Source organism: Dipodomys merriami, unplaced genomic scaffold (genome assembly GCF_024711535.1).
Source record: "Dipodomys merriami isolate MVZ:Mamm:240054 unplaced genomic scaffold, mDipMer1.0.p SCAF_48, whole genome shotgun sequence".
Classification (NCBI taxonomy): Eukaryota; Metazoa; Chordata; class Mammalia; order Rodentia; family Heteromyidae; genus Dipodomys; species Dipodomys merriami.
In genome coordinates this window covers 597,039-622,091 of record NW_027206046.1, presented here as the reverse complement: position 1 = coordinate 622,091, position 25,053 = coordinate 597,039, and the positions used below count along the sequence as shown (strand labels likewise).

Genomic DNA, 25,053 nt, shown 5'->3' with positions numbered 1-25,053 from the left:
GACTTTGCCAGATTATAAGAAGATGGTACCTTAGAATACCTTGGACATTGTAACTTAAGTTCACCTGGATGACTAATTATTACTGGCATAATTAGGGAAAAGGGAAGGTAGTGAAATAAGTAAAGGTGGGGAAAGGCAATGACAAACCAGATGGGAAACAAATCCCACCAGATGCTACCACTGGCCATAATCTAGCAGAGGTGAGGATCCTTACTGCTGCCAATGGTCATTTAAGCATCTACAACACCATTTAAGGGCCAAACAAGACATCAATCCAGGAAGGTAGCTGAGGCATCCCACAAGGAGCATATGTGTCTGTCCTGTCATGGATTGGGGGCCTTATATGACAGGGCCCATGGACCACAGCTTCTCCCTCCCTGGATCAGACATTGATTTCACTCTCAGAATATCTTTTTCCCCCTCTATGTTTTATTTGTTTATTTTTTAAGACAGAATGTGACTGTGTAGCCCAGGCTAGCCTCAAACTAGTGATCCTCCTGCCTTAGCTTCTTAAGTGTTAGATTTGCTGGTGTAAACACAACATGCAGCTCAGAAATACAGTTGCCAGAGAGGAGGGCAATAATGGAGTTTGAATTTAGGGTCTCATATTATAATAGGCAGGAAGTCTCCCTCCCCCACGGTATAGCCCTGCGTTCACTGTATTTGATGTTGGTATAATTTGTGGAGGGGAAGGGCAAAATTCGTTTAAATAGAGATACAGGTGGATCCATTGCAACAATGAGATGTACAAGTTGTTATGTCAAAAAACAAACTTTACAACTTTGGCAGTGGGGGGGGTGGGGAGGGGTGGGAGATGGGAATGGATGGGAAGGGGAAACAAAGGAGGAGGCAACAATGCTTGATAAGAAATGTACTCTGTATGGTATTTTCACAATTAAAAAAAATAGGCAGGAAGTCTAACATGTGAACTATGTATAGCTCCCAGCTGTTTTTTACCTTAGTTATTTTTCAGGTAAGGTCTTGGAATGCTGGGAGTTTTTTTTACTTTTATAATTGGGTAAAAAGATACATAACATACAATTTACTATCTTAACCCTTTTTAAGTGTACACTACACTTGTTATACACTGATCTTGTTATGCAACCATCATGACAATCTGTTTCCAGGACTTACCATTATCCTCAGGAGAAACTCTACACATGTTAACCACTAAGTACAGAAGAGCTCTTGTTTGGAGAATATTGTTTCAAGAGCTGGAAGCATCCTGAGGCCTTTAGCCCAACCCCTTATTTGAAGATAGGGAACTCAGGCTTACAAAAGTCCAGTGTGCTCATTCTTCTAGCAAGTTACAAATTCAGGCAAACCTTGACATCCAGGGGATCTTCCCAGTCTAACTCTCTTCTCCCCATACAGAGTGTTTTTATACTCTTCAACAGTCTGCAAACTGGTACGCTAAATCTTCCTCCAAACTAGTCACTTCACATTTTTATACTAACGTATTAGAAGCTTTGCATGAACATTGAAGTAGCTACTGGCCTATAAATCCCTTGGATTCCCTTAAAGTTCTGGTACCTTTGCTTTACATTATTGTATGACATTTTAATGGTGTGTGTGTGTGTGTGTGTGTGTGTGTGTGTGTGTGTGTGTGTGTGTGTGTGTGTGTGTGTGTGTGTGTTGGAACTAGGGCTGGAACTCAGGGCCTCACACTTGCTTAGCTTTTTCACTCAAGGCTGGCACTCTACCAACCACAAAAGCCACACCCCAATTCTAGATTTTTGCTAGTTAAGTGGAGATAAGAGTCCCTCTGATTCATCTGCTAAGGCTTGCTTCCAATGGGACACCTCCTGAGTAGCGAAGATTATAGGTATAAGCTACCAGTGCCTGGCTTGACTTTATTTTTATTTATTTATTTATTTTATTTATTTATTTTTTTGGTCAGCCGTGGGGCTTGAACTCTGGGCCTGGGCTCTGTCTCTCAGCTCTTCAGCTCAAGGTGAGTGCTCTACCACTTGAGCTACAGCGCCACTTCCGGTTTTCTGGTGGTTTGGGTTTTCTGGTGGTTTATTGGAGATAGGAGTCTCATGGTCTCTCCTGCCCGGGCTGGCTTTGAACCGTGATCCTCAGATCTCAACTTCTGAGTAGCTAGGATTACAGGCATGAGCCACCAGCGCCTGGCTTGACTTTATTTTTAAAACAAGGTTTGCTCTGTAAAAATAATCATTACTATTTATTAACTATTGGCCCCAAACCATATATCATATTAGTTGTTTTATATTTGTGATCTTATTTTAGCCTTGGAGCAAAATTATGGGTGGGTTTTTCTCCCATTTAACAAATAAATGGACTCACAGAGACTAAGTCACTTGTCCAAGTTCATGCAGTTAGTTTAGAAGTAATCGAGCTGGATTCAAAGCCAGAACTGTCTGACCTCAAATCCCCATGCTGCTCTCTTTAGTTAAGGAAGTAAACAGTACTGGTTCTAATGCTCTATCCTGGGAGAATGCCCTTCCCACCCCCATTTTCACCCCAGCTTCTTTCATGATACTAATACTACCTAACATTCATTTCTGTTGTGTCCTATGTATTATTATAAATGATTTATATGCATTATTTCATTTAATCCTCACAACTTCCCCATATGAAAGGTCCTATTATACTCATTTTAAAGATAAAGAGACTAAGGCATAAGGAAAACAAATACCTTAGTTTTTCTTTTCTTTTCTTTTTTTTTTAATTTTTATTTATTTTTTATTATGAAAATACTGTACAGAGGTGTTACAATTACATGGGCAAGATAATGAGTACATTTCTTATCAAGCATTGTAACCTCCTCCTTTGTTTCCCTTTCCCATCCTCCCCCCGCACCCCCAATCCTCCCCGCACCCCCCCCCCCACCAATATCTTGGTTTTTCAGTTCTCTCTACCAGCATATGGCCTATGCCTTTCTATTTTATGCCTCCAAAGCACTATGTAGCTACCTATGGCTCTTATCTACCTTGTATTAGTTATATATTGCCTATCCTTATTTATCCTTATTTATGTCCCCATTTCTTGAAAGCAGAAACACAGCCATATTAGTTTTGCTGTGTGATGACTACCTGGCTCTGTCCTCTGCTATTTAGTCATGAATAGAATTACTTATTTAATAGAGAAAGTCACAGTCATTGCTTAACTAGGTCTAACTACTCAAAATTAAAAAGAGTTTGAATTGGAAAATGAATCTGAGTCATGCACAAATTTTCAAATACCTTCTATTCATGACATCTCTCCAGAATTATTGGCTAGAACCACTGAGAACCACAATTAAATAGTATGTTATCTGAAATAGATTTTGCAATGGAATTTCAGCAAGAGGGTACCCAAGTCAAGTACCTTTTTCTTACTAAAGCATTTGAAGAGTTGCCAGATTAGGAGTAAAACAGTGAAGAATTCTGGGGGGCTTTTTTTTTCTTCATTTTTTAGTATTGATTTTCCAGATGCTTTAGTGTTAAACCATGCCAGAAGTGTTGCTGAGATGAATCACTATTATCCAAAGGCCGCCAGCCTCTTTTCCTTCTGACAGAAGGATAATTCCACGTGGATCAAATAAATACAGATGTGTAGTAATTAGTTCTATTCCCAGCGAGCCTATTTCCAACACACTAAAGATGTGAGCGATTATGGAACCTCACCCCAACAGCTTTTATCAATTTAAACTGCTAAACAACAGGATAGGTCATAACCCAGCCTGCTATTAATAATGTATTTATTATGTGCAACATTATAAATTAAGTGTATGGATTAGAAAAAGAAAAGGGCACCTCTCTTAACAGGCATTATATGATCTTCCCACAGAAACATCATATGTGCCTGGCCACTCACCTGAAGTACAGTCCCAAGGCAATCAAAAGAATAAAAAATCTCATCCAAGGAAAAGAGGCCTACATTGTGGGTGGGTTTCTCCACAGAGATGATTTAGCTGTGGCTGATATGTTAAATGTACCCATCCTGGGCTCAGAGCCTGAGCTGGTGCAACTTTATAGTTCCAAGTCTGGCAGTAAACGAATCTTTGACAAGATCAATGTACCAATCCCTCCTGGAGCATATGACATTTATTCAAATGATCAGGTACGTATGGTGACAAGATGCTGCTCACAAATTTCACAGTGAAAGTTGTATTCTTGAGTTGATTTAAGGGGTCTACATGAAGCCTGTAGGTTTTCATGTTTCTTTCTAATTGTCTTACAGAAATTGCTGGAATTTCCAAAATATTTACCCTTAAGGCATTTTAGATTGTTAAAAATTATTATTTGGGCCAGGCGCCCATGGCTCATGCCTGTGTTGCTAGCTGCTCAGGACACTGAGATCTGAGGATCTGAGGATTGTGGTTCAAAGCCAGCCTGGGCAGGAAAGTCTGTGAGACCCTTGGCTCCAATTAACCACCAAAAAAGCCAAAAGTGGAGCTGTGACTCAAGTGGTAGAGCTCTAGCCTTGAGTGAAAATCCCAGGGAGAGTGCCCAGGCTGAGTTTAAGCCCAGGACCAGCATGTTTCTCTCTCCCTCTCCCTCCTCTCTCTCTCTCTCTCTCTCTCTCTCTCTCTCTCTCTCTCTCTCTCTCTCTCTCTCTCTCTCTCTCTCTCTCATAGTTTGGGTTAATCTGCATCAGTATTGAATACCTTATCAGCCAGTCAGCCATTAATTTAGCATAGGATCCTGGGAAACATAGTCAGTTTTGCCTGAAAGAAAAAAGCTCCAGGAAATGAACTTTCCTGCTGAGTCAGATTGCAGAGAGCAGCTGATATTCTCACCTCTGAGAGAAAAATAAATAAATAAAAATAAAAAAATATATGGATGGAAAAATATGTAAATAATATGTCTATATAGAAATATATATATGGGGAAATAAATACATATATATTTTATATATTCATATATATATATGCACATATATATGTATTTGGCTCTCCAGAAAGGGCCCGGAAGGGAGAAGGATAGAAAAGAGCAAGGAGGGAGGCGTGAAATGGCTCAGGAATGAAACTACTGCTGGTTTTGCCCTGAACCAGGGCCGTGGCTCTGTAATTCCAGCAGGTAGTTACAGGCCCCAAATATTTGGAGAGATTCATTAGCTGCTAGAAATGTTTTCTCTTTGAGTGAACTCTGGCAGGTGTTCTCTCATTTATCTGCCATCTGTTTTCATAATAAAGAAAATTAAAAGACAAATGGCTGTTAACATTTCCTAACCTCTGTTTTAGTACATCTCTTGACCGTTAACTCTGAGCCAATCACCAATTATCTCCACTCTCCACTTCTAGGGAAACTGAAGAACCATATACAATGAGATAGTTTGCCAGGGACTGAATTTAGGGAAGCCCTTCTAAGAATCTCAGTTGCTTGCTCATTATATTATATACCACACAAGTCATGAGACCCCCTCCCCCCAAATCAAATCTTTCAATAACTGATACTCTGCAGAGACATGATGGAAGAAGATATAAGCTTATTGAATTTCCCTAAAGTCTTACTAGAGTGTTTTTGTTGATACCTAGGCTCATAGAAATAGCATGATCTGTGAAAAGTCCTGGGGAGCTTTTGTGGATTAGTGAGGCTCCCTCTGAGCTGCTGGATCACTTTCCATGATCATTAACCTACACTGGGCTTCGAAAATAACAAGGAAGATTGCTCAACTCTGCTTCCCAGTAAAATTTTTGGGCCACTAAGCTTAATAAAAAGTGAAACACCCGTTAGAATGGTACAGTTTTATTATTATTATTATTAAGCAATCTTCAAGTCTTTAAAATGTATGTGCAGTATTTAAATTGATCCTTGATTTCATCTTCACTGATGAGAATTGAAGCATTATTCTGCTCTGAAGTATTTAGGACTTTATATGTTAATTGTGGTTAATCTCCGAATTGTAGAACAGCCTCTGTCTAGTGATTGTATTTAGAAGGAGGATTAAAAATTTCCTGGGTACTGGAGGCCTATAATCTTAGTTCCTCAGGAGGCTGAGATCTGAGCATCCTGATTCAAAACCAGCCAAGGCAGGAAAGTCCATGATATTCTTAACTCCAATTAACCATCAAAACACTGGAAATAGAGTGCCATAGTGCTAGCCTTGAGTGATAGAGTTTAGTGACAATGCTAGGCCCTGATTTCAAGCCCCAGGACTAGGAAAAAAAATAAACTCATAGACACATCAGTTGTTAAGGATACTAGTTGATCTATGGTATATATAAATACCATAATAGTAAACTGAGTTATAACTGAGTCTGCTCTTCTGAAAAACATGTATCTGCGGCCATCAAGAGCCAAAGTACTTCACAGAGATTTTGTACATAGTTACTATCCTACCTAATCAATCTCAGTGTATCAGTATTTTGAATCTGCAGATGGTAATGAATCAAAAACAATGATTTTTTTCACTGATGTGCAACATAAAAACAAACCTGGTAAAACTCTTTTTTTAAACAAGTAATATTTAGTAAATATTCCTGAGTATTAGTTGGATTTTCACAGTAGTCATTTTTTCCTACTTTTACTCTTTGCCAGCATAAAAGAATCACAACAACAAAAAAAGACCTTTTGAACAGATAGACTCAAACAGACAAAAACAAATGTTTGGAAATAGCCTAAAATCACTTGGTTGATGATTATTAAAAAAAAAAAACCAGCATGAGCACAGTGAGCATTTTCTGATTTGGTTCATAAAGTAACCATGCAAGTTTTCTTTCTGGCCTCTGCTTCGCATGAAATATTGACAGCTTTAGTTAAATAATCAAAAATGGCAGTGCTATTTTAAAGTACTGTTCAATTTTCACTTAAAGATAGCACATAATTCTTTCCAGTGGCATAGTCTTTACAATCCTATTGATCGTTTTCTTTACTGTAGGGGACCTATCAAAGACACCTATTTATATGCTTCTCAGAAACAACAAATAATAGGATTTGGAAGAAACAGATAATTCTATTAGTATTTGAAATCTCCAAATATACAATACACCCAAATGTATGATTTAAAAGACTGCCAGAACACCTTTCCTTACAACAGCAGAATTTTTTAATCTAACATTAACAGGGTAAAGACCATTTCTACAGCAAAGAGTGACCACAATGCCCTAAAAATATGATTAAATATAGAATCTGTCTTCCCTATCCATTAAAGAAAGAAGGAATGCAACTTTAGAAGACATATTCAAAGTCTTCCTAAGCTATGTTCATTGCCACAAGATATATAAATCAGGATACCTTGATTAAACATCCAAATTAGCTGGGTGCTGGTGGCTCACGCCTTAATCCTAGCTACTCAGGAGGCTGAGATTTGAGGATTGCGGTTCAAAGATAGCCAGGACAGGAAAGTCCATGAAACTCTTATCTCCAATAAACCACCAGAAAACTGGAAGTGGCGCTGTAGCTCAAATGGTAGAGTGCTAGCTTTGAGCTGAAGAGCTGAGAGACAGTGCTCAGGCCCAGAGTTCAAGCCCCATGACCGACAAAAAAAAAAAAAATCCAAATTATCCATAGACATTATTTGATAATTAGGGAGTCAAAACCATTTCAGAATACATAATTACATAAGGTTTCTGGGGACCTCAAGTGTGAGTATTTGTTATTTTTTTCCCTACAAATTCCATGTAGCATCTCCAAGAACATTTGATGGATAGCCATAACTCAAAAGAACACATAATGCCTTTAAACAAAATAAATTTACCTTTACAGTTTCAGATTCAAACTATGAATATTAAATTCTTTCATGCTTTTTAATGAGGAAAAAATAGGAATCTATTGGTAGGCAAAAGAAGTCATCAAAAGAGAAGAAAATAAGAGTGTCACAAGAAATATACATACAAGAGGCCATAGTCAAGAGCAGCATGGGTAGATTCATGATGCTTAATGTCAGTTTGTTGGCTTCAAGGAAGTACAGACTGAATGCCTGTCCTACTTACTCAGTAAGCTAAGATCTGAGAATCATAGTTCAAAGCCAGCCCAGGCAGAAAAATCCATGAGACTCCAATTAACCACCAAAAACGTTGGAAGTAGAAGTGTGGCTCAAGTGGGGGAGTGGCATCCTTAAGTGACACAGCTGAAGACAGTGCACAGATCCTGAGTTCAACTCCAGTGTAGCACTGTACATATGTGTGTGTATGTACAGTTTTTTCCAAGTCTGTAATATAATTTAAGTAGACTTGCTATAGAAATTCGTGTGACTCATACACACTCTCAATGGCACGTTGACTGTGAGGCAAGTTGCTTTTCTTGTTCCTCTAACTTTTGTCCCCAGTTCATTCATCTCTCTTGCTCCCTGGAGCCCCTTGGACCGGGTAAGAAGTGTAAGGTTGGAATCAAAGCAAGTTGGGAGGTGCCTTGCTCTGCCCCACATGCTGTGTGATCTTGTGCAAGTGGTTTAAGTTAGCCAGTCTCTGTTTATATATAAAATGGAACCATGAATAGTCCCTACCTCATGGGTAAGTGTGAGTACTAAATGGGAAAGTCCATGTGGAGAATTTATAAGTCAAAGGCATGACTCCTATAAAGGACAGTAATGTCAGCGTTATTATAGAGGGTCTCAGCTCAGTAATGAAAACATACTTTCTAAGTATCAATTCAATAATGGCAAAGATTTTGTGCCAAAAATAGTATCAAACTAGGTTTTTTTTGTCTATTTTGTCATCAGTTGTGGGGCTTGAACTCTGGGTCTGGGCGCTGTCCCTCAGCTCTTCAGCTCAAGGCTAGCACTCTACCACTTGAGCCACAGCGTCACTTTCAGCTTTTTCTGCTTATGTGGTGCTGAGGAATCGAACCCAGGGCCTCATGCATGCTAGTCAACACTCTACCACTGAGCCACCTTCCCAGCCCCGGGTTTTATTTTTTATTGACTTTTTCTCCATTGGCTCATTGGAAATCAATTCTATTCCTTAAATATCTGTGTTTGAAACCAGTTCTCGAAGGAGTATGTTTCTGACCAAAGGTAGGTTAGGTATTCATTCTGGAAAGATGGGTTCTATGAGTATTTTCTTTCCTTTATCTCTCGTGGGTTTTTGGTGTATATTTTTTGTGTGTGATATTGGATTCTGGGGGGGGGGAGTATATGAGAGAGAGAGACAGAGAGAGATAGAGACAGAGAGACAGTATGCTGGGGCTTGAACTCTGCCTCATGTTCTCACTTGGCTTTTTTGTTCAAGGCTGGCACTCTACCACTTGAGCCACACCTCCACTTCTGGCTTTTTGGTGGTAATTGGAGATAAGACTCTCATGAAATTTTCCGCCTCGGCTGGCTTCCAAAGGGAATTCTCAGATCTGAACCTCCTCAGTAGCTAGGATTATAGGCATGAGTCACCAGAACCCAGCAAGATTATATTTTTAAGCATGTCTTTGATCTCATTGCTTAATGGTTATTTTTTACAACATAAATACAATACTCTTCTTTAGCCCATCTTAAGGAGAGGCGAACCAAATGAGAACACATGCAAAATTTCACAGTCAAGTCAATGAGATAGAAAGGATGAGAACTCTGAAATGTTGCTGTCTTTGCCTCACAGATGATAGAACAGTTGACCCAGCTGGTGACTGATCACCTGCAAATCCAACGCTGGCTCTTTAAAATGGACCTGGAATTTGGAGGGAATGGGACTGCCTTTTGTGACATTTCTTCCCATCTACCATGCTACAAGTGGGTGGTAAAGGAGAGCAACAGATACGGGTGTGAAGGCTGGAGTAAGAAGTGGGCTCACGTAAGTATTCAGTGGCAATTTAAACCATAGGTTACGAATTACAAGACTCCATTACCAGATAAAAGTTCTTTCTTTTAGACTCAGCTCTGTGACTTACCCATAGTTCCTATCTTGGGCTTGAGTCCCTGTACAGAAAATGAATTGAATCATTGGGTTATTGTTGTTGTTGTTATTGTTGTTGTTAATGTTATATTATTATTTTGACATACTGAGGTTTGAAATCAAGGTCTTATACTTGCTTGGTAGGCACTTTACCACTTGAGCCACTCCACCAATCTCTTTTTTTTTGGTTGTGGGGCTTGAACTCTGGGCCTAGGCACTGTCCCTAAGCTCTTCAGCTCAAGGCAAGCCACAGTGCCACTTCCAGTTTTCTGGTGCTTAATTGGAAATGAGTCTCACAGACTTTCCTGCCCAAGCTGTCTTTGAACCGCAATCCTCAGATCTCAGCCTCCTGAGTAGCTAGGATTACAGGTGTGAGCCACCGACGCCGGGCCACCAACTTCTTTTTTGCATTCTTTTTCTTTGTGTTAGTACTGGGACTTGAATTCAGATCCTCACACTATGACTGGATTTTTTGTTTAAGGCTGGCTCTCTATCACTTGAGCCCACTTCTACTTCCCACTTTCTGTTGGCTAATTGGAGGTAAGAGTCTCATGAACTTTTCTTCCAGGGCTAGCTTTAAATCATGATCCTCAGATCTCAGCCTTCTGAGTAGTTAGCCAGTGCTTGTGAGCTGGGGCTTCTATTGGTTACTTTTGAGATAGGAGCACGCATTATGCCCAAGTTAGCTTGGATTGCAATCCTCTTATTTTTGTCCTCCATATAACTGAGAAAACAGAGGTGTATGTCAACTTCACTTAGCCATTGGTTGACTCTTGTGATTTTTTTTTTCCCACCTTAACTTCAAACCGTTACCCTCCATCTCTGCCTTCTAAGTAGTTAGGATTACAGGCTTGAAACACCTCACTCATCTGAGTCATTGGGCTATTTTAAATGTATCTTCTTTGGTCCCTAAAAATTGTCATTCATGGGCTGGGAAGGTGGCTCAGTGGTAGAGCGCTTGCCTTGCATGCCTGAGGCCCTAGTTTCAATTCCTCAGTACCACATAAAGAAAAAAGCCGGAAGTGGTGCTGTGGCTCAAGGGGTAGAGCACTAGCCTTGAGCTGAAGAGCTGAGGGACAGTGCCCAGGCCCAGAATTCAGGTCCCACAACTGGACCCCCCAAAAAAATTGTCATTCATACCTTCAAACTGATTATGATAATTAGAAAATTGTTCTTTTTTCATATAAAGTAACATTACAAATTTCATCATTTGCCCAAAGTATTCTTGATCATGTGTTTCTATCAAATGTTGTTATTAAGCTAGCTGTATTTTATTATGGGACAGAAATTCTATTAGTGAACGGCTGTCACCTGGAAGCTAACATATGATCGCATTTTGTCAGCAGTCATATGTTTTTAAGACAGTCCAAGGAAATTTTTATAACTGCTGGTCCCTGTGAGATGCTGAGAGAGAAAAAAAAATAGGAGTGCATCCCAGCAGAAAATCTCTCAGAGAAAGCAGAGCAGTAGGTACAAGGTCTTGGGATATGAATAGAGAGATATATAAAATTTTCCATGCACATTGGTAAGATGAATAATGTAACTAAGTCTGTTCTGCATTTGCTTAATGATTAATTTTAATTTTAAATTATATCCACACCAAAATACTAGACCATTTTGGGACCAAGAGACCTTGTCATGTTTGGCTTTTCTTTTCCCCTATCAATGTTTAGGCTGAGCTACTGGCTAAAGGAAAGTTGAGAGGCAAGTTATCTTAGCTGGTTAGCAGTGGGTTGTACAAGGTGATTTCCATCTGCTTTGAGCATCCCACTAGAGGAGTGTATGAATCAAGGCACAAGTGTTAGAGAGGGAGGGGCAAACTAGAAGGAGCTTCATTGCTCTTGGGAATGCGAAATGATGGCTAGATCTAGAGAACAGTCAGGAGAGAAAGTTTCCCTTGAAAAATGGTACCATTCTCCTCATGACCTATTCTGGGCTTCCTTGCTCTCCAACAGTGGCTACACTAAATACAGTACCTGTCATGGCCAGCTTTTTACATATTATTTAAAGGATACCAAAGTGAATTACTCTTTAAGAAAAAGAAAGTAAAACAAAATGTATTTAATTTTGAGGTTCATAGTGGCTTCTCTTTTGTTCTCTTTGAACTGGATTTTATTTCATTTGTATAGAGCTGCTTTTGGAAGCAAGCTGTGGAGATTAAATCATGAAAATATCTGAATTTGTTTTCTTTTAAAAACTTGAAACATTAGCATGCAAGGTTTGTGTTGGCCTAAAGCATTCTCCTGAAACTAGGCTATAATAAATTTGGAATGTGTGAAATATTTACAGCGGGGCTCTGGTGGCTCACATCTGTAATTCTAGCTACTCAGGAAGCTGAGATCTGATGATTGTGGTTCAAAGCCAGCCTGGGCAGGAAAATCCAAGAGACTCTTACCTCTAACTAAGCACCAGAATCTCAGAAATGGAGCTGTGGCTCAAGTGGTAGAGTGATAAAGCTAAGACACAGCACCCAGCCCCTGAGTTCAAGCCCCAGTACTGGCACAAAACAAAAATAACATTGAATATATGACTGAATTGTATTTAGAAACCACACTGTACATTATTTAATTTCAATTATTTCAAACTATGCCATTTTAAATTGTCACTAAATTCATTTGGCACTGTTGTTAATGTTATTAAATGTGAAACTCTTGAATAATTGATAGCATATCTAAATCATTTTTAAAAACTGTTAACAAGTACAAAAATTATTCAAGAAATCTTTTTGCAGTCTGAGGCCTGCTTTGCCATGATGTGGTGAGAAGCCAAAATAATTAAAATTAAAAGAAAAGCAGTTCTGCGAAGCTTTGATATTCTTTTTGCCTTCAAAATGAAATGGCATTTGGAGTGGAGGTGCATGACAGTCTCTATTGAGTGTAGCTATTGAGAAATTAGGATTAGAATTCTCCTTTGTTCCATAAGACCATTGTACTTGTGTACATTTAGACATCAAAGCATTACTTTATGAGCACAGACATGTTTTAATGTCCCATTACAGTTTGTAGACCTGCTTCTTTTGATAATGAAGATGATGTGTCATCAAGCCTAGCCTGGCACATACAAAACATATGCTGGCAGGTTATTAAAAATTTCAGCTTCTTGATGAAAGACTATCCTGCAGGCTAAGAGTCCAGAAAAAGACTCCATTCCAGGAGAATTATTAGAAATGAGAATATGACTGTAAGCACTAAATTATGTTAATACTTACAAATAGCATCATTTGCATAGCAGTTTAGGACACGATACCATGATTTTTCTCATTGGTATGTTGCAGGCAACAGATTAAAACAGAGCTGTTTATGGGAGTTGGAGCGGTTTTGAAGCTTGAGTGTCTTATGAAGATATTGGTTTTAGAAGTAGGCAGGAGTCCATGTAGATTTAAGTATTCTCTTTTTCAAGTTTTAATTTCCAAGGAGCGTTCCTTGGAAATTATTTTTACTTTATTTCAACTTGCAGTTGAAATAAAGTCATGGTGTCAACAGACACCAAAAGGCCATAGCCATATTTAGAAAATCAGTGTGGACAAGTAGGGAAGTTTGGAAAAGCAGAATATCAAAGAATAGGCACAGGGAAAATGAAGCAGAAGTCTTTTTTTTTTTTTTTTTTCTTGAAGACTTGGTCGCAAGTCTATTCTCTTCATCCTATTGGACCCTTCTGCCTCTCACACCCCACAGGTCACTTAGGGCTCAGTATTTAATTAAGGCTGAGGATTTGTTTTCATTTCGTAGACAAAGACTTTCTTGGGCACACCCATCTGAGACAGTCCAGAGAGATACAGTACACTCAGGTACTACCAGTCCTTCTTGTGGCTTCTCCTCCTTCTTCTCCTTCTCCTTCTCCTTCTGCTTCTCATTCTCCCTCTTCCTTTCCCTTTTTCTCATCGCTATCATCCTCCTCCTCCTCCTTCTTTTTTTAAAAGGGCAAGTCTTCCCTCAATTCCAGAACATGGCACTACTGGTGACATTGTACTGGGAAGACAAACTCTTTGTAGAGCAGCTCTTCTGTGCAAAGACATAAAATGGTGGTTTGCTGTCAGGTTTCTCTGGTGGTCCTTTTCTGGGCCTCAGTTACTCTGAGATGTGGAGGTCTTATGGTCACTATTTTACTTAGCAAGAGAAAGGAAATGGATCTGCCTCAATGCTACTGTTAAACAAATATTTTAGCCTTTTGAAGAGCAATTTCACCTCTCTTCCTCCCTTCCTTCCTTTCTTCCTTCCTTCCTTCCTCCCTCCTTTCCTTCTTTCCTTCCCTCCTTCCTTCCTTCCTTCCTTCCTTCCTTCCTTCCTTCCTTCCTTCCTTTCTTGTGCCAGTTTTTTTTTCTTTTGGTTTGGCTTTTTTTTTTGTCCTTTGCAGGGCTTGAACTCTGGGACCTAGGTGCTGTCCCCTCAACTCTTCAGCTCAAGGCTAGTGCTCTACCACTTGAGCCACAGAGCTACTTCCAGTTTTCTTGTGGATAAGAGTTTTCTTGGAGATTAGAGTTTCATGGACTTTCCTGCTCAGGCTGGCTTTGAACCATGATTCTCAGATCTCAGCCTCCTGAGTAGCTAGGATTACAGGCGTGAGACACCGGTGCCTGGCTCTTGTGCCGGTTTTGAGGCTTGAACTCACGGCCTGGGCTCTGTCCCTGAGCTTTTCTGCTCAAAGTTAGTGCTCTACCACTTGAGCCATAGCCCCACTTCCAGCACCACTTCCGGTTTTCTGCTGGTTAATTGGAGATAAGAGTCTCAAGGGAACTTTTCTGCCCAGCCTGGCTGTAAACTACTATCCTCAGATCTCATTCTCCTGAGTAGCTAGGATTATAGGTGTGAGCCACTGGAAACTGGCCACTTCCACCTTTTTGCTGGTTAATTGGAGATAAGAGTCTTGTGAACTTTTCTGCCCAGGCTGGCTTCAAACTGAGATCCTCAGATTTCAGCCTCCTGAATAGCTAGGATTACAGGCATGAGCCACTGGCATCCAGTTTCTCAAACAGGATTTTTTTTCAAATAGGATCTCACTTTATTTTCAGACTACCTTTGACCAAGACATTCCAATGACCACTTCGTGAATAGCTAGGATGACAAGTGCATACTTGAATGCCCACCATTTCATTGGTTGAGATGGAGTTTTGTGAACATTTTGCTTTGACTGTAAGAGAACCACAATCCTCTAGACCTCTGCCTCCTGAGCAGCTAGGATTATACGCATGAGCTGCTGTACCAGGCTAATTTTTGTTGTTGTTTTGATTGTTATTTCTGTTTTGGGTTTTGTTTTTATTTTTGTGTTTTGTTTTTGGTGTTGGGAGAGAAAAAGGGAAAAGAAAAACTTTGCCTGTGTAAAGTTTTTATTTATACCCCTTTTTGCTTCTGTTGAGTTATTTTCCTTGGAGAAAGACCTGTGAGTAAGATGTTTTACGACTCAAGTTATATGTTGTTTTATTTCTCAGAGAGTACCAATTCCCCAAACAACAAAATAATAGAGAAAATAAGCATACCAGTTTTTAGTACAACCTTATCAGCATGAATATCTTAAACAGTTTTTCTTTTAATTTTAAATAAAAAATGCAACTATGCTATTATTTACTTACTTGCAAGGAATACCTTTTTTAATTTTAATTTCTTATTGGCTATTTATTTGAGACAAGGTTTCACTATGTATTCAATGCTGGCCTCCAACTATGATCTGTGACACTCATTGTTGCCTTCCCAGAGCTGGGTTACAGATGCGTCCTACCTCACCCAGTGACAGTATTTTTTTTTACATGTTCTTCTTATTTGTATTTTTTTTTTTTTTTTGTCGGTCATGGGGCTTGAACTCTGGGCCTGGGCGCTGTCCCTCAGCTCTTCAGCTCAAGGCGAGCGCTCTACCACTTGAGCTACAGTGCCACTTCCGGTTTTCTGGTGGTTTATTGGAGATAGGAGTCTCACGGTCTCTCCTGCCCGGGCTGGCTTTGAACCGCGATCCTCAGATCTCAGCCTCCTGAGTAGCTAGGATTACAGGCGTGAGCCACCAGCGCCCGGCTCTTATTTGTATTTTTATAATAAATACAACATCTTTGTGTTAAGAAAAATCTAGGTTTAAAAATGTAGAATATATTTTTTCCTAATCCTAAAACTTCATACAAATAATGATTTCATTTTTATACTTATTTTTTATATCTTAAAAGCTTGACACTTCAGATTATCTTTATGTATTTTGTAGCTACCAGAACGCTGGCCTACACATGGGTTTTTAGGCATTTTATAGAGTTGTATTCAGCATTTTAATAGGCTTTTCATGATTTTATAGAACCATAATACTGTTAAAAAACAGTCTCAATATTTTCTTGTATTTAATAATAATAAATTAATCTAAATCTCAGGAAAGCCCTAAGAATTCTACTCATCTACTTTCATAGCAGTTTGAGATATCCCCCATTTACCCCTGGAGAAACTGATGCTCAGGAATTTGTGTGTTTGCCTTTGACCTGTGGAGAGATAGATTTCAATACCTTTCTCAATATAACACACCATCACGTTCACTGGGTTAAATCTATAAATCTTCTAAAAGCTTTGAGTAGGTTACCTTTGCAATCAGATGCAGCATTAAAAATAGTGAACAATTAGCTGGGGGCTCGCTAGCTCACACCTACAATCAGGATTCTGAGATCTGAATATTGTAGTCTAAAGATAGCCCTGGCAGACAAATCCAAGATACTCTTATTTTCCATTAACCAGTAAAAAGCTGCAAATGGAGGTATGGCTCAAGTAGTAGAGTACCAGCCTTGAGTGGAAAAAGCAAAACCTGCATGGAACAAACAAGCTAAACAAGAGTGGGAGGCCCTGAATTCAAACCCCAGTACGAGCACAAACCCAGACAAAAAGATAATGAACTATTAGACACTTTTTCTTTTTGCTTAAGTAGCCATTTTATTCATCTAGGTATTCCTTTTATTAGTCTTCTGTTCCAGGTTGACATGGTGAATTCCCTTTTAAGCAGTGAGTGTTCAAACAGGCTAGTCTGATAGTTCTACTCTTTACTATTGAGAGGACAGCTGGAGGCATGGCTCAGTAGTCTGAGTGTCTGCTAAGCAAGTGCTGGGTACTGAGTTCAAACCCCAGTGGTACCAAATAGCAAAACCAAATCCTATTTCTTGACCAAGGTATATGTAGGTTTGACTCCTCCGCTTTCTAAGAGACTAGATACTTGGCATACTAGAATTCAAACAATGCTACCTTTTATTATTAATATTACCATAAATCTGTATGGTAAGAAAATAGCAACACCAAGCCAAGTACACACAATTTGATTGCTCTTTGGTATTTAAGGTCCTTAAGGATCTTGTAATCTTCCAGAATATTTAGCAAGCTTTGGTTATTATTACAGAAGAGTATAGCTGCTGCAGATTCAGCATGATGATTCAATTGTGTCTATGGCTTTTCTTGATAATGCCTTAAAAAGAATAAACCTTCATTAGCAGCATGATAGCTTATCATTTGGAAGCAGGAAGCAATTCATATATTGGAACTTTCTACGGGTTGAATTACAAGACTTGATAGAGAGAGATCACTCTGACCAAAAGATCTGGTCTGGTTTCTTCATTTTCTGGTTCCAGTTGGTGTATTTTCTAATTAGTATAGCAGCATGTCACCACAATCCCTGGGAAAATTGTAATCATTTACATATTTTTCCTTAGCTCTGAGAATGACTTAGAACGTTTTCTTCCAGCTCAGTGGTTATTTTCATGACACTGCCAAGGTTGAGTTTGAGGGGTTTCTCTGTGCCTGCGGAAGAAGACAAGAGAAGGAAAATTGTCTCCCCAAGTTAAATGAAAGCCAGGGTACCCCTTCCGAGTGCCTATAATAATCAGCTCTACAAGCTGTGGGTTTGTGTGTCCTATTGATTTAATATGCTTCTAATCAGTACATAAAGCTATGGGCCTGCAGTGCTAATTTTTCATATGCTTACAAAGTACCCTTTGATTTTCTGTCACTCGTTAATTACAGCGGTTTGCCATTAAATAGGAAGCTTTGTGTAAACTAATTACTAGGTAATCATTGTCTACTGCAAGCGCGCTGTTTTGTACCTTTTATTTTATTCTAAAAAATGCACAGCTCTCACAGTCTGGAAACACTCTACCTTCCAGCCATTAGCTCTCACTAATTCATAGCATTATTGTGGTGAGAGTGGAGGAGTTGTAATTGTTGTGGTATCAGAGCTGTTAATTACCGGAGTAAACAGTTGAAATGGTGCCAAGGTCTATTGTAGAAGGCAGAGAAAAGGAGGTTTAAATGTTACTCCCGCCATCTGGGGACTGGAGGAGAGGCAAATGCTTGGAAACAGCAGTGAGGCCCTAGCACTGCTTCAGCTCTAGGGTTGGCGGCCATATGGATCCAGAATATTTTGAATCAATTGAATTTAACTGCCAGTCCCCCCCCCACCACCACCATAACAGCGTGGAAGGAAGGAATAAAGCAAAAGATGAGAGGAACGAGAATCGGTTAGTGTTTTTGCATCCAGGAAGTCCCCGTTGGAGTTCTTTTGGAAATGTCTGCTCTGCTGAAAAGCACAGAGCAAGCATGAGGATTTTGGAACAGATTCAAATTAAGGGTTCCTCCCCCCTTTCTCTCCCTCTTTCTGTCTCCTCTGATGGCAACTGTGCCATTTGCTTCTGGTCGTCTGTCCTCGGTGAGCCCAGAGATGCCCTTGAGAAGACATGGGCTTTCTTGTCACCATGCCAGATCCAACAACAAAAGCAAAACCCTCACTTTGGAATGCACTGATTTATTATCCTGGTGTGGTCTATAGAAAGAAAGCCACCAATATACAATGTGGCTGCATCTGCCTCTGATGCACGCATCGACAGGTTTAGAAAGATCAAAGGAGATCCAGCTCCTCACTCTGATGAAGAACTGTAGCTGTCTGCCCTTTCTTACGTATAACATCAAAATATAAAATCTCCCAATACTCTGATTTCATTCTACCCAATCACTCTTTTCTTCCCACTGCTCAGATGAAAAACCAAGCCCAATGTGCACACATTTTTCTCTTGTCTTTGTTTTTTTTTTTCTTTTTATGCCAGTATTGGGGCTTGAACTCAGTGCCTGGGCACTGTCCCTTAGCTTTTTTTGATCAAGGCTAGAGCTCTGCCATTTGAGCCACAGCTCCACTTCCAACTTGTCGGTGATTAATTGGTGATAAAAGTCCCATGGGCTTTCCTGCCAAGGCTGGCTTTGAACTGTGATCCTCAGATCTAAGCCCCTTCCTGAGTAGCTAGGATTATGAGTGTGAGCCACTAGTGCCCAGTTCAATGTATGCGGTTTTCTTAACCAGTGATATTTAGAACTGGGAAGAAAGAAAGCTCTTATAGTAATAATAATTAGGATCACCTTTACAGGTTTAAAGGATCACCTTTACACCTTTAAAGTTTCAACTTTAAAATATAACATAATCTTTAAAACATCCATATGTATTTACTCTTAGATTTAAATAGAACTTCCTTAAAAACTGTTCTCCACTGTTAAAAATATTTCTGCATCACCAGCCACTTGTTCCTGTAACTACTTTTAATATTGTTCCCCAAATGTGATCATATTATTCTCTTTTTAAACCACTCTGGATTACTGTATTTATTTCTAATTGTTCCTTTAGCAGATGTTGAAGTCATTCAGGGTGTAGGGTAAAGAATGCTTTCAGAGAGAGAGACAGAGACAGAGACAGAGACAGAGAGATCATAGCTACACCACAAACCATGAACAGTATTCGTCAGCCTTCTATGGGTGGCGACTTTTGTGTTGGGGAAAATGTGTGTGTGTGTGTGTGCGTTAGTATATGTGCAAAGTTTAACTCAGAATTTCTAGAAGCATTTGATCTTTATCTATGGAAACTCCCAGCATGCAGCCCGACAGGGTGAGCCTGGAAAGGAAAGCGCAGCTCCCTGCGGTGAGGGGAAGAGAAACAGCAGCATAAGTGCCAGGAAGTTGGAGAAAATGAACCTCTCTTGTGTTTTGGTCGGGGGGAAGAGGCATTTGAGCTACGCTTTGGAATAGAATCACAACATATGTGCCTCAGTTGGACAAAACGCTTCTCAAGTCAAATCAGCTGCGAGGCCTGCATGTCAGTGCAAGGTGGAAAGCCTAGATAATGAGGGCCAGACTCCTCGAGACGCAGCCAGTGGATAATGCTACCCAAGTATAGAATTATATACCGCATTTTCGCCATTCTGTTTAATGAGAGCCGCCACCGCAGCGAATCACTTGCCACACACCCGAAATGGGCCATTAGCTATCAAGGGAAAATTGTCTTTGCTGCTTTCAGCAGATGGAGCAAATATTTTACAAAGCAATTTTACATACCAAAACCATTTGTGTGCCTGGGAACGTGGGTTGTTTTACATTACGGTACCTTCCACAGCAGCATAATTTTCCATCTCATCGAAGGCAAACTTGGCATTTTTTATTTTTTTAAATTCTCAATTAACAATTAAACATAGAGTATTAAGGCAGTCCTTAAACTTTAAGTAGGTGTGGGAAGTAGTTTATGACTTGCAGGATACATTTTCTTTTTTTTTTTCTTCCCTTCATTCTCTCAGTGTATCTTTACACTCTAAAAAGTGACTGTTTCTAATGATCTTAATGGAAAGAAATGAATGAAAACTTCTCTACAGGATAAGAGTACCAGCACATTGGGTGATCGGAGAATTTGCTGGCTTAAAACATCGATCATCGATTGTAGGAACACAGTTTGCTCTCTTCCCCCATTCATATCAGTTAAAAATGTTGAAAGTTTATGTAACAGAAACTCAACTCAGAACAGCTTTCAAAATAAAGAGATATGAATGTTGGTGGCTCAGGAGGCTGAGATCTGAGGATCGTAGTTCAAAGCCAGCCCAGGTTGAAAAAGTTTGTGAGACATTTACCTTCAATTGAGCACCAAAAAGCCAGAAGTAGAGTTTTGTATGGGTCAAATGATGAGTATCAGCATTGAGTGAAAAAGCTAAGCAATGACACCCAGGCCCTGAGCTCAAGCCCAAGTACCAAGACAAAAGAAAGAAAAGAAGGAAGAAAAGAAGAGAAAAGGGAGACAGAGAAAGGAGAGGGAGAAATAAATGAAAGTAAGAAAGAAGGAAAGAGGAAGGAAGAAAGGAAAGCAGGAAGGAAAGAGGAGGGAAGAAAGATAAAAGAAAGAAGGAAAGAAAGAAAGAAGAAAAGGAAGGAAGGGGGAGGGGGAGGAGAAAGCAGTTATTGTCTCAGGTATCTGAAAATCTAAAGATTGTTCTGACTTCAAACAATCTTAATCCAGTAACTCAATGATGTACCTAGTTTCTTTCCATCTTGCTATGCATGAGGATGGCTCAACCTAAGGCTAGCTAGCCACAGGCTTATAGCATGGCTGCCAAGTTACTCCTAGAGTTTTTCCTTGGTCAAGGCAATAGTAAGAGAAGAGCATGCTATGCTCCCACAGGTACCCCAGCCCCCAGAGGCCCTACTATGTGCTTTGTAACATTTTATTGACCTCAGCGGTTCATGGCTTTACTAGTCAGGGGCTCATCTTGGAAAGTGAGGGTGGAATACTTCTAGGTCATCTTCCATAGCAAAAAGTAATCGGAGCGGTAATTCCTGAAAGGAGGTTTGGAATAGTATTGCCCTGAAAGAAGAGCCATTGACACTGGGAAGCCAACAAAAGATGTCCACCCTACCTTTTGTTTTATAACAGTTCAGATTTAGCATCATTTATGAATGATCTAATCTGACCCAGATTGGCTATTTTATGCCCATGGATGGCACAGTTACTAATTACAACTAGATTTGAACCCAAGTTTTTCTACATACTAGCCATGTGACTGAAATTAAGATGATAATACCTACTTTAGCTAGTGGCCACAAGATAATAAATTATTTTAGTGTAGCTGGGCACCAATGGCGCACACCTATAATCCTAGCTACTCAGAAAGCTGAGATCTGAGGATCATAGTTCAAAGCATAGTTCAAGCAAAAAGCAGCCAGAACTGGATTTGTGGCTCAAGTGGTAAAGTACCAGCCTGTAGTGAAAAAGCTCAGAGACAGCTCCCAGGCCCTGAGTTCTAGCCCTAATACTAGCACATATACACACAAACAAGGGAAAAATGTAGTTTTATACCACTTATTTGTTATTCATAAGGGATTGATTTATATATAATTAATATATACCATATATAATATGTAAATAATATAATATATTAACATATGATTTGTATACAATGCCATGATGTAGTAGTAATATAATTAATGATTAATGTTATATATAATAATACATACTATATGTATTTCTATTATATATATAATTTTCCCTCTTTCCATACTCCACACTCTAGATCACTGACCATATGTGATGTGCTCAAGTAGATGAAAGGTTCTCTGAAACAGACATAATTGTCCATCAATGTGACATTACTCACTGAAAATAACTCCTAACTACTCATCTCACACATCTGTAAGATAGGAAGGATGCCCCCCTATTTCCAACTTATAAGACATATTACATATGTACACATCTCCTTACTTGAATGCTGCGGATATTTATGATTATTATTTTGTCAAGGTGTGAGATCAGTTTTTTTCCTTGGTACTAAGGCTATTCCTCAGTACAATCTCTGTATTCCCCATCAGAGATGCTTTCAAATAAAGAAATGAATTAAACAGTGAGTACCATCCACTCCCACTGCTTTTACTCCTCTCCACGTCTTTTTCTTAGAGAGCTAATCATAGCCCCAAGCTGCCCCTGTGGACTGCAGCATCACACACTGATGTCACCCTGCCAGGGCCTTCAGCTGTGTGGGCCATGATGAACCCCTCCACCTCACATTCCTGCTGCAGACTTTCCCCTAGGAATCTACTCCCTTGCTGTGTCTTTGTGCACAGTACACATGTTAAGCATTAAGTTGGAAACGGCTCACTTTGTAAGCAGAGGCTGAGCTGGCACACCTGGCATCCTGTCCAGATGCCTCACACAAGCCACAGCCTTACGAGTTTAAAATTGGCCCTCACATAGCATGTTGCCTCTGAGATGGTACTTCAGAAATGTCCCCTCATTCATCTAACTGATGCCCTCAGAAGTAGAAAAATCCCATACAATCCGTCCAGGAATACTTTGTCCTGGGCAACAACGAATGAGCCTGTTAAGAGGTTCATATTTTCTCTTACTCTGTAACTGCAGCTGTTAGGGACTTTGTTCCTGTATTTACCACCATTGTGATTTGTTCCCAAATAGTATCTTCTCTGTGCTGGGCATTCAGGAGTCTGACCTTAAAGCCAATATCTTTGCCAAGATAGTATTCACATAATTCCCCCACTTTGAGGTGGGGTGGGGGGGAGGGGAAGAGATACTCACTAGGTCAGCACAGAATGCTTCCTGGAGGAGATGTGGTTAGAACTACCTTAGAAAGGGTTGAGGAGTCAGCTAAGGGAGAAAGGAGGAAGGCAGTTTGCAGGAGGCTGGAGCTGCAGAAGGAGAGGTAGGACTACTGTAGGAGTAGAGGCCAGGTCACAGAGGCCTTCAGTAGTATTATTGAGGAGTTAACGCTTGATCCTCAAGATGGAGAGCTAGTTTCAGGATTTAGGTAATAGGGCTTTGACTTCTTTCATTACTTCTCCATCTTCTCCCCAGAAATAATTTCCCCCAAATAGACACTTTATTCTCTAATGCAGTTATTTAAATGGCCGCATAGCAATAATCATATAACTGGATAGATGGTTTCACACTTTCAGAAATGAGGCAGTAAAGGTCTTTCATCAAGACAGAGAAAAAAAAAAATCCCGCTCTGGGGTATTTCATGAATCAGGGTTGGCCAGCAACCCTGAGAGTAGACTGGTAAAGTCCCTAGAGTAGACTGGTTTTATCTGACACATAGGAAATGAAGAACTGCTCTAAGTTGTTACAAGGAGGGTCCTGGACTGTTCGAATTGCTCATTGCATGTGCCTGTATGTGATTTCGATGCAGGGCATTGGAGGAGGTCAGGTCAGATCAGGGCAAAGATGTGCAGTGTGCAGGATACAAAGGGAAGGAAAGCCTGTTACTTTGACAGTGATCTTCCTTGCCTCCACGCTGCAAGGCAGAGGGAGACTTGCTGGATAAACTGGCTTCCCCAGTCCTCCTTAGCTTGCCTCTCCACTCGGTGCAGAGGAGACAGCCTGATCCCGCTGAACCAAAGGTGCGCCAGGGCGTGCTCCTCCATCTCTGTGATGTTTGTCAAGAATTTACTAAGCTAACTAATGAAATCCTCCCTTCTACCAGGACTTGCTGGATATTTCAGAAATTATGGAGGTTATGTGGATCTGCTTAGCTCTGTACTCTGAGATATTTATTATTTTTTTTATTATGCATTGGCAGTGGGCATTGTACCCAGAATCAAACAGATGTTCCAAGGAGCTGGTAGAGGGAGGAGGGGTAGGGAAAGAAAGAGGACAATCACTTTTTAATGTTAGGGAAATTAGAAATAAATGAGATGTAGATGATTTCAAAAATTACAACCAACCCCACTGCCAAAGCCCATTCCTACAAATTCACTCTTGGATTCAGAAGTTCCCCTGCCACCCAAGGCAAGTCTGAGCATCCCTTGCCAGGGTCTCTGTTTTGAGTGTGAATACTATCCAACTAATGCCCTATCCCCACATCTGGCAGAAGTAACAACTGAAATATGGTTTCTATTTGAAAACTCTTGAAGAAGAACATTATAATGTATGACATCCAAAAACAATGCTTTGTTACTGGTCCTGGGGCTTGAACTCAGGGCCCAAGCGCTGTCCTAGACCTTTTCTGCTCAAGGTAGGGCTCTACCACTTTAGCCACATTTCTACTTCCAGCTTTTTTGCTGGTTTATTGAAAATAAAGAGTCTCATGGACTTTCCTGCCTGTACTGTCCATGATCTTCAGATTCTCAGCCTCCTGAATAGCTAGGATTACAGACATGAGACACTGGTGCCCAGCTCAAAAAAATATTTTTTTTTCTAGGAAACCAAGATGTTTTATATGAATGACCAGATTTGTCTTTCACTAGGGAATTTCCTCATCTTTCAGTTCTGACAGGAGTCTCACCCCATGGGTTACTTCGCTCATGATAAGGAGCCTAGGGAAATATTTGAGATATTGAGTCTGGCTTCAGCAGTTCACTTCACCTAAAATTCCATAGTCCTTAGTTTAGGTTCCCATGACAAATATGCAGATATCTACCAACAAATATATGTGAATGATATGCAGATATCTACCAACAAATAAGACACAGACTAAAGTGCCAAAGCAAGATTTTATCAACTCCATTATTTCTCCTAGGGTCAACAATTAGAGTCAT

At 40.0% G+C, this 25,053-nt stretch overlaps 1 protein-coding gene across 10 annotated transcripts in view; it reads left to right on the top strand.

The window, feature by feature from the left end:
- The window catches only part of Iqch (IQ motif containing H), a 239,377-nt gene that overhangs the window by 132,096 nt on the left and 82,228 nt on the right, over positions 1 to 25,053 (top strand). For 8 of the 10 annotated variants that reach the window (XM_069995061.1, XM_069995060.1, XM_069995070.1 and 5 more), the window contains 2 exons: positions 3,796 to 4,068; positions 9,476 to 9,667. In XM_069995061.1, coding sequence (XP_069851162.1) covers positions 3,796 to 4,068; positions 9,476 to 9,667 — 465 coding nt within the window. The remainder of the gene's footprint in view (positions 1 to 3,795; positions 4,069 to 9,475; positions 9,668 to 25,053) is intronic. The other 2 variants (XM_069995067.1, XM_069995065.1) reach the window with 1 other exon arrangement.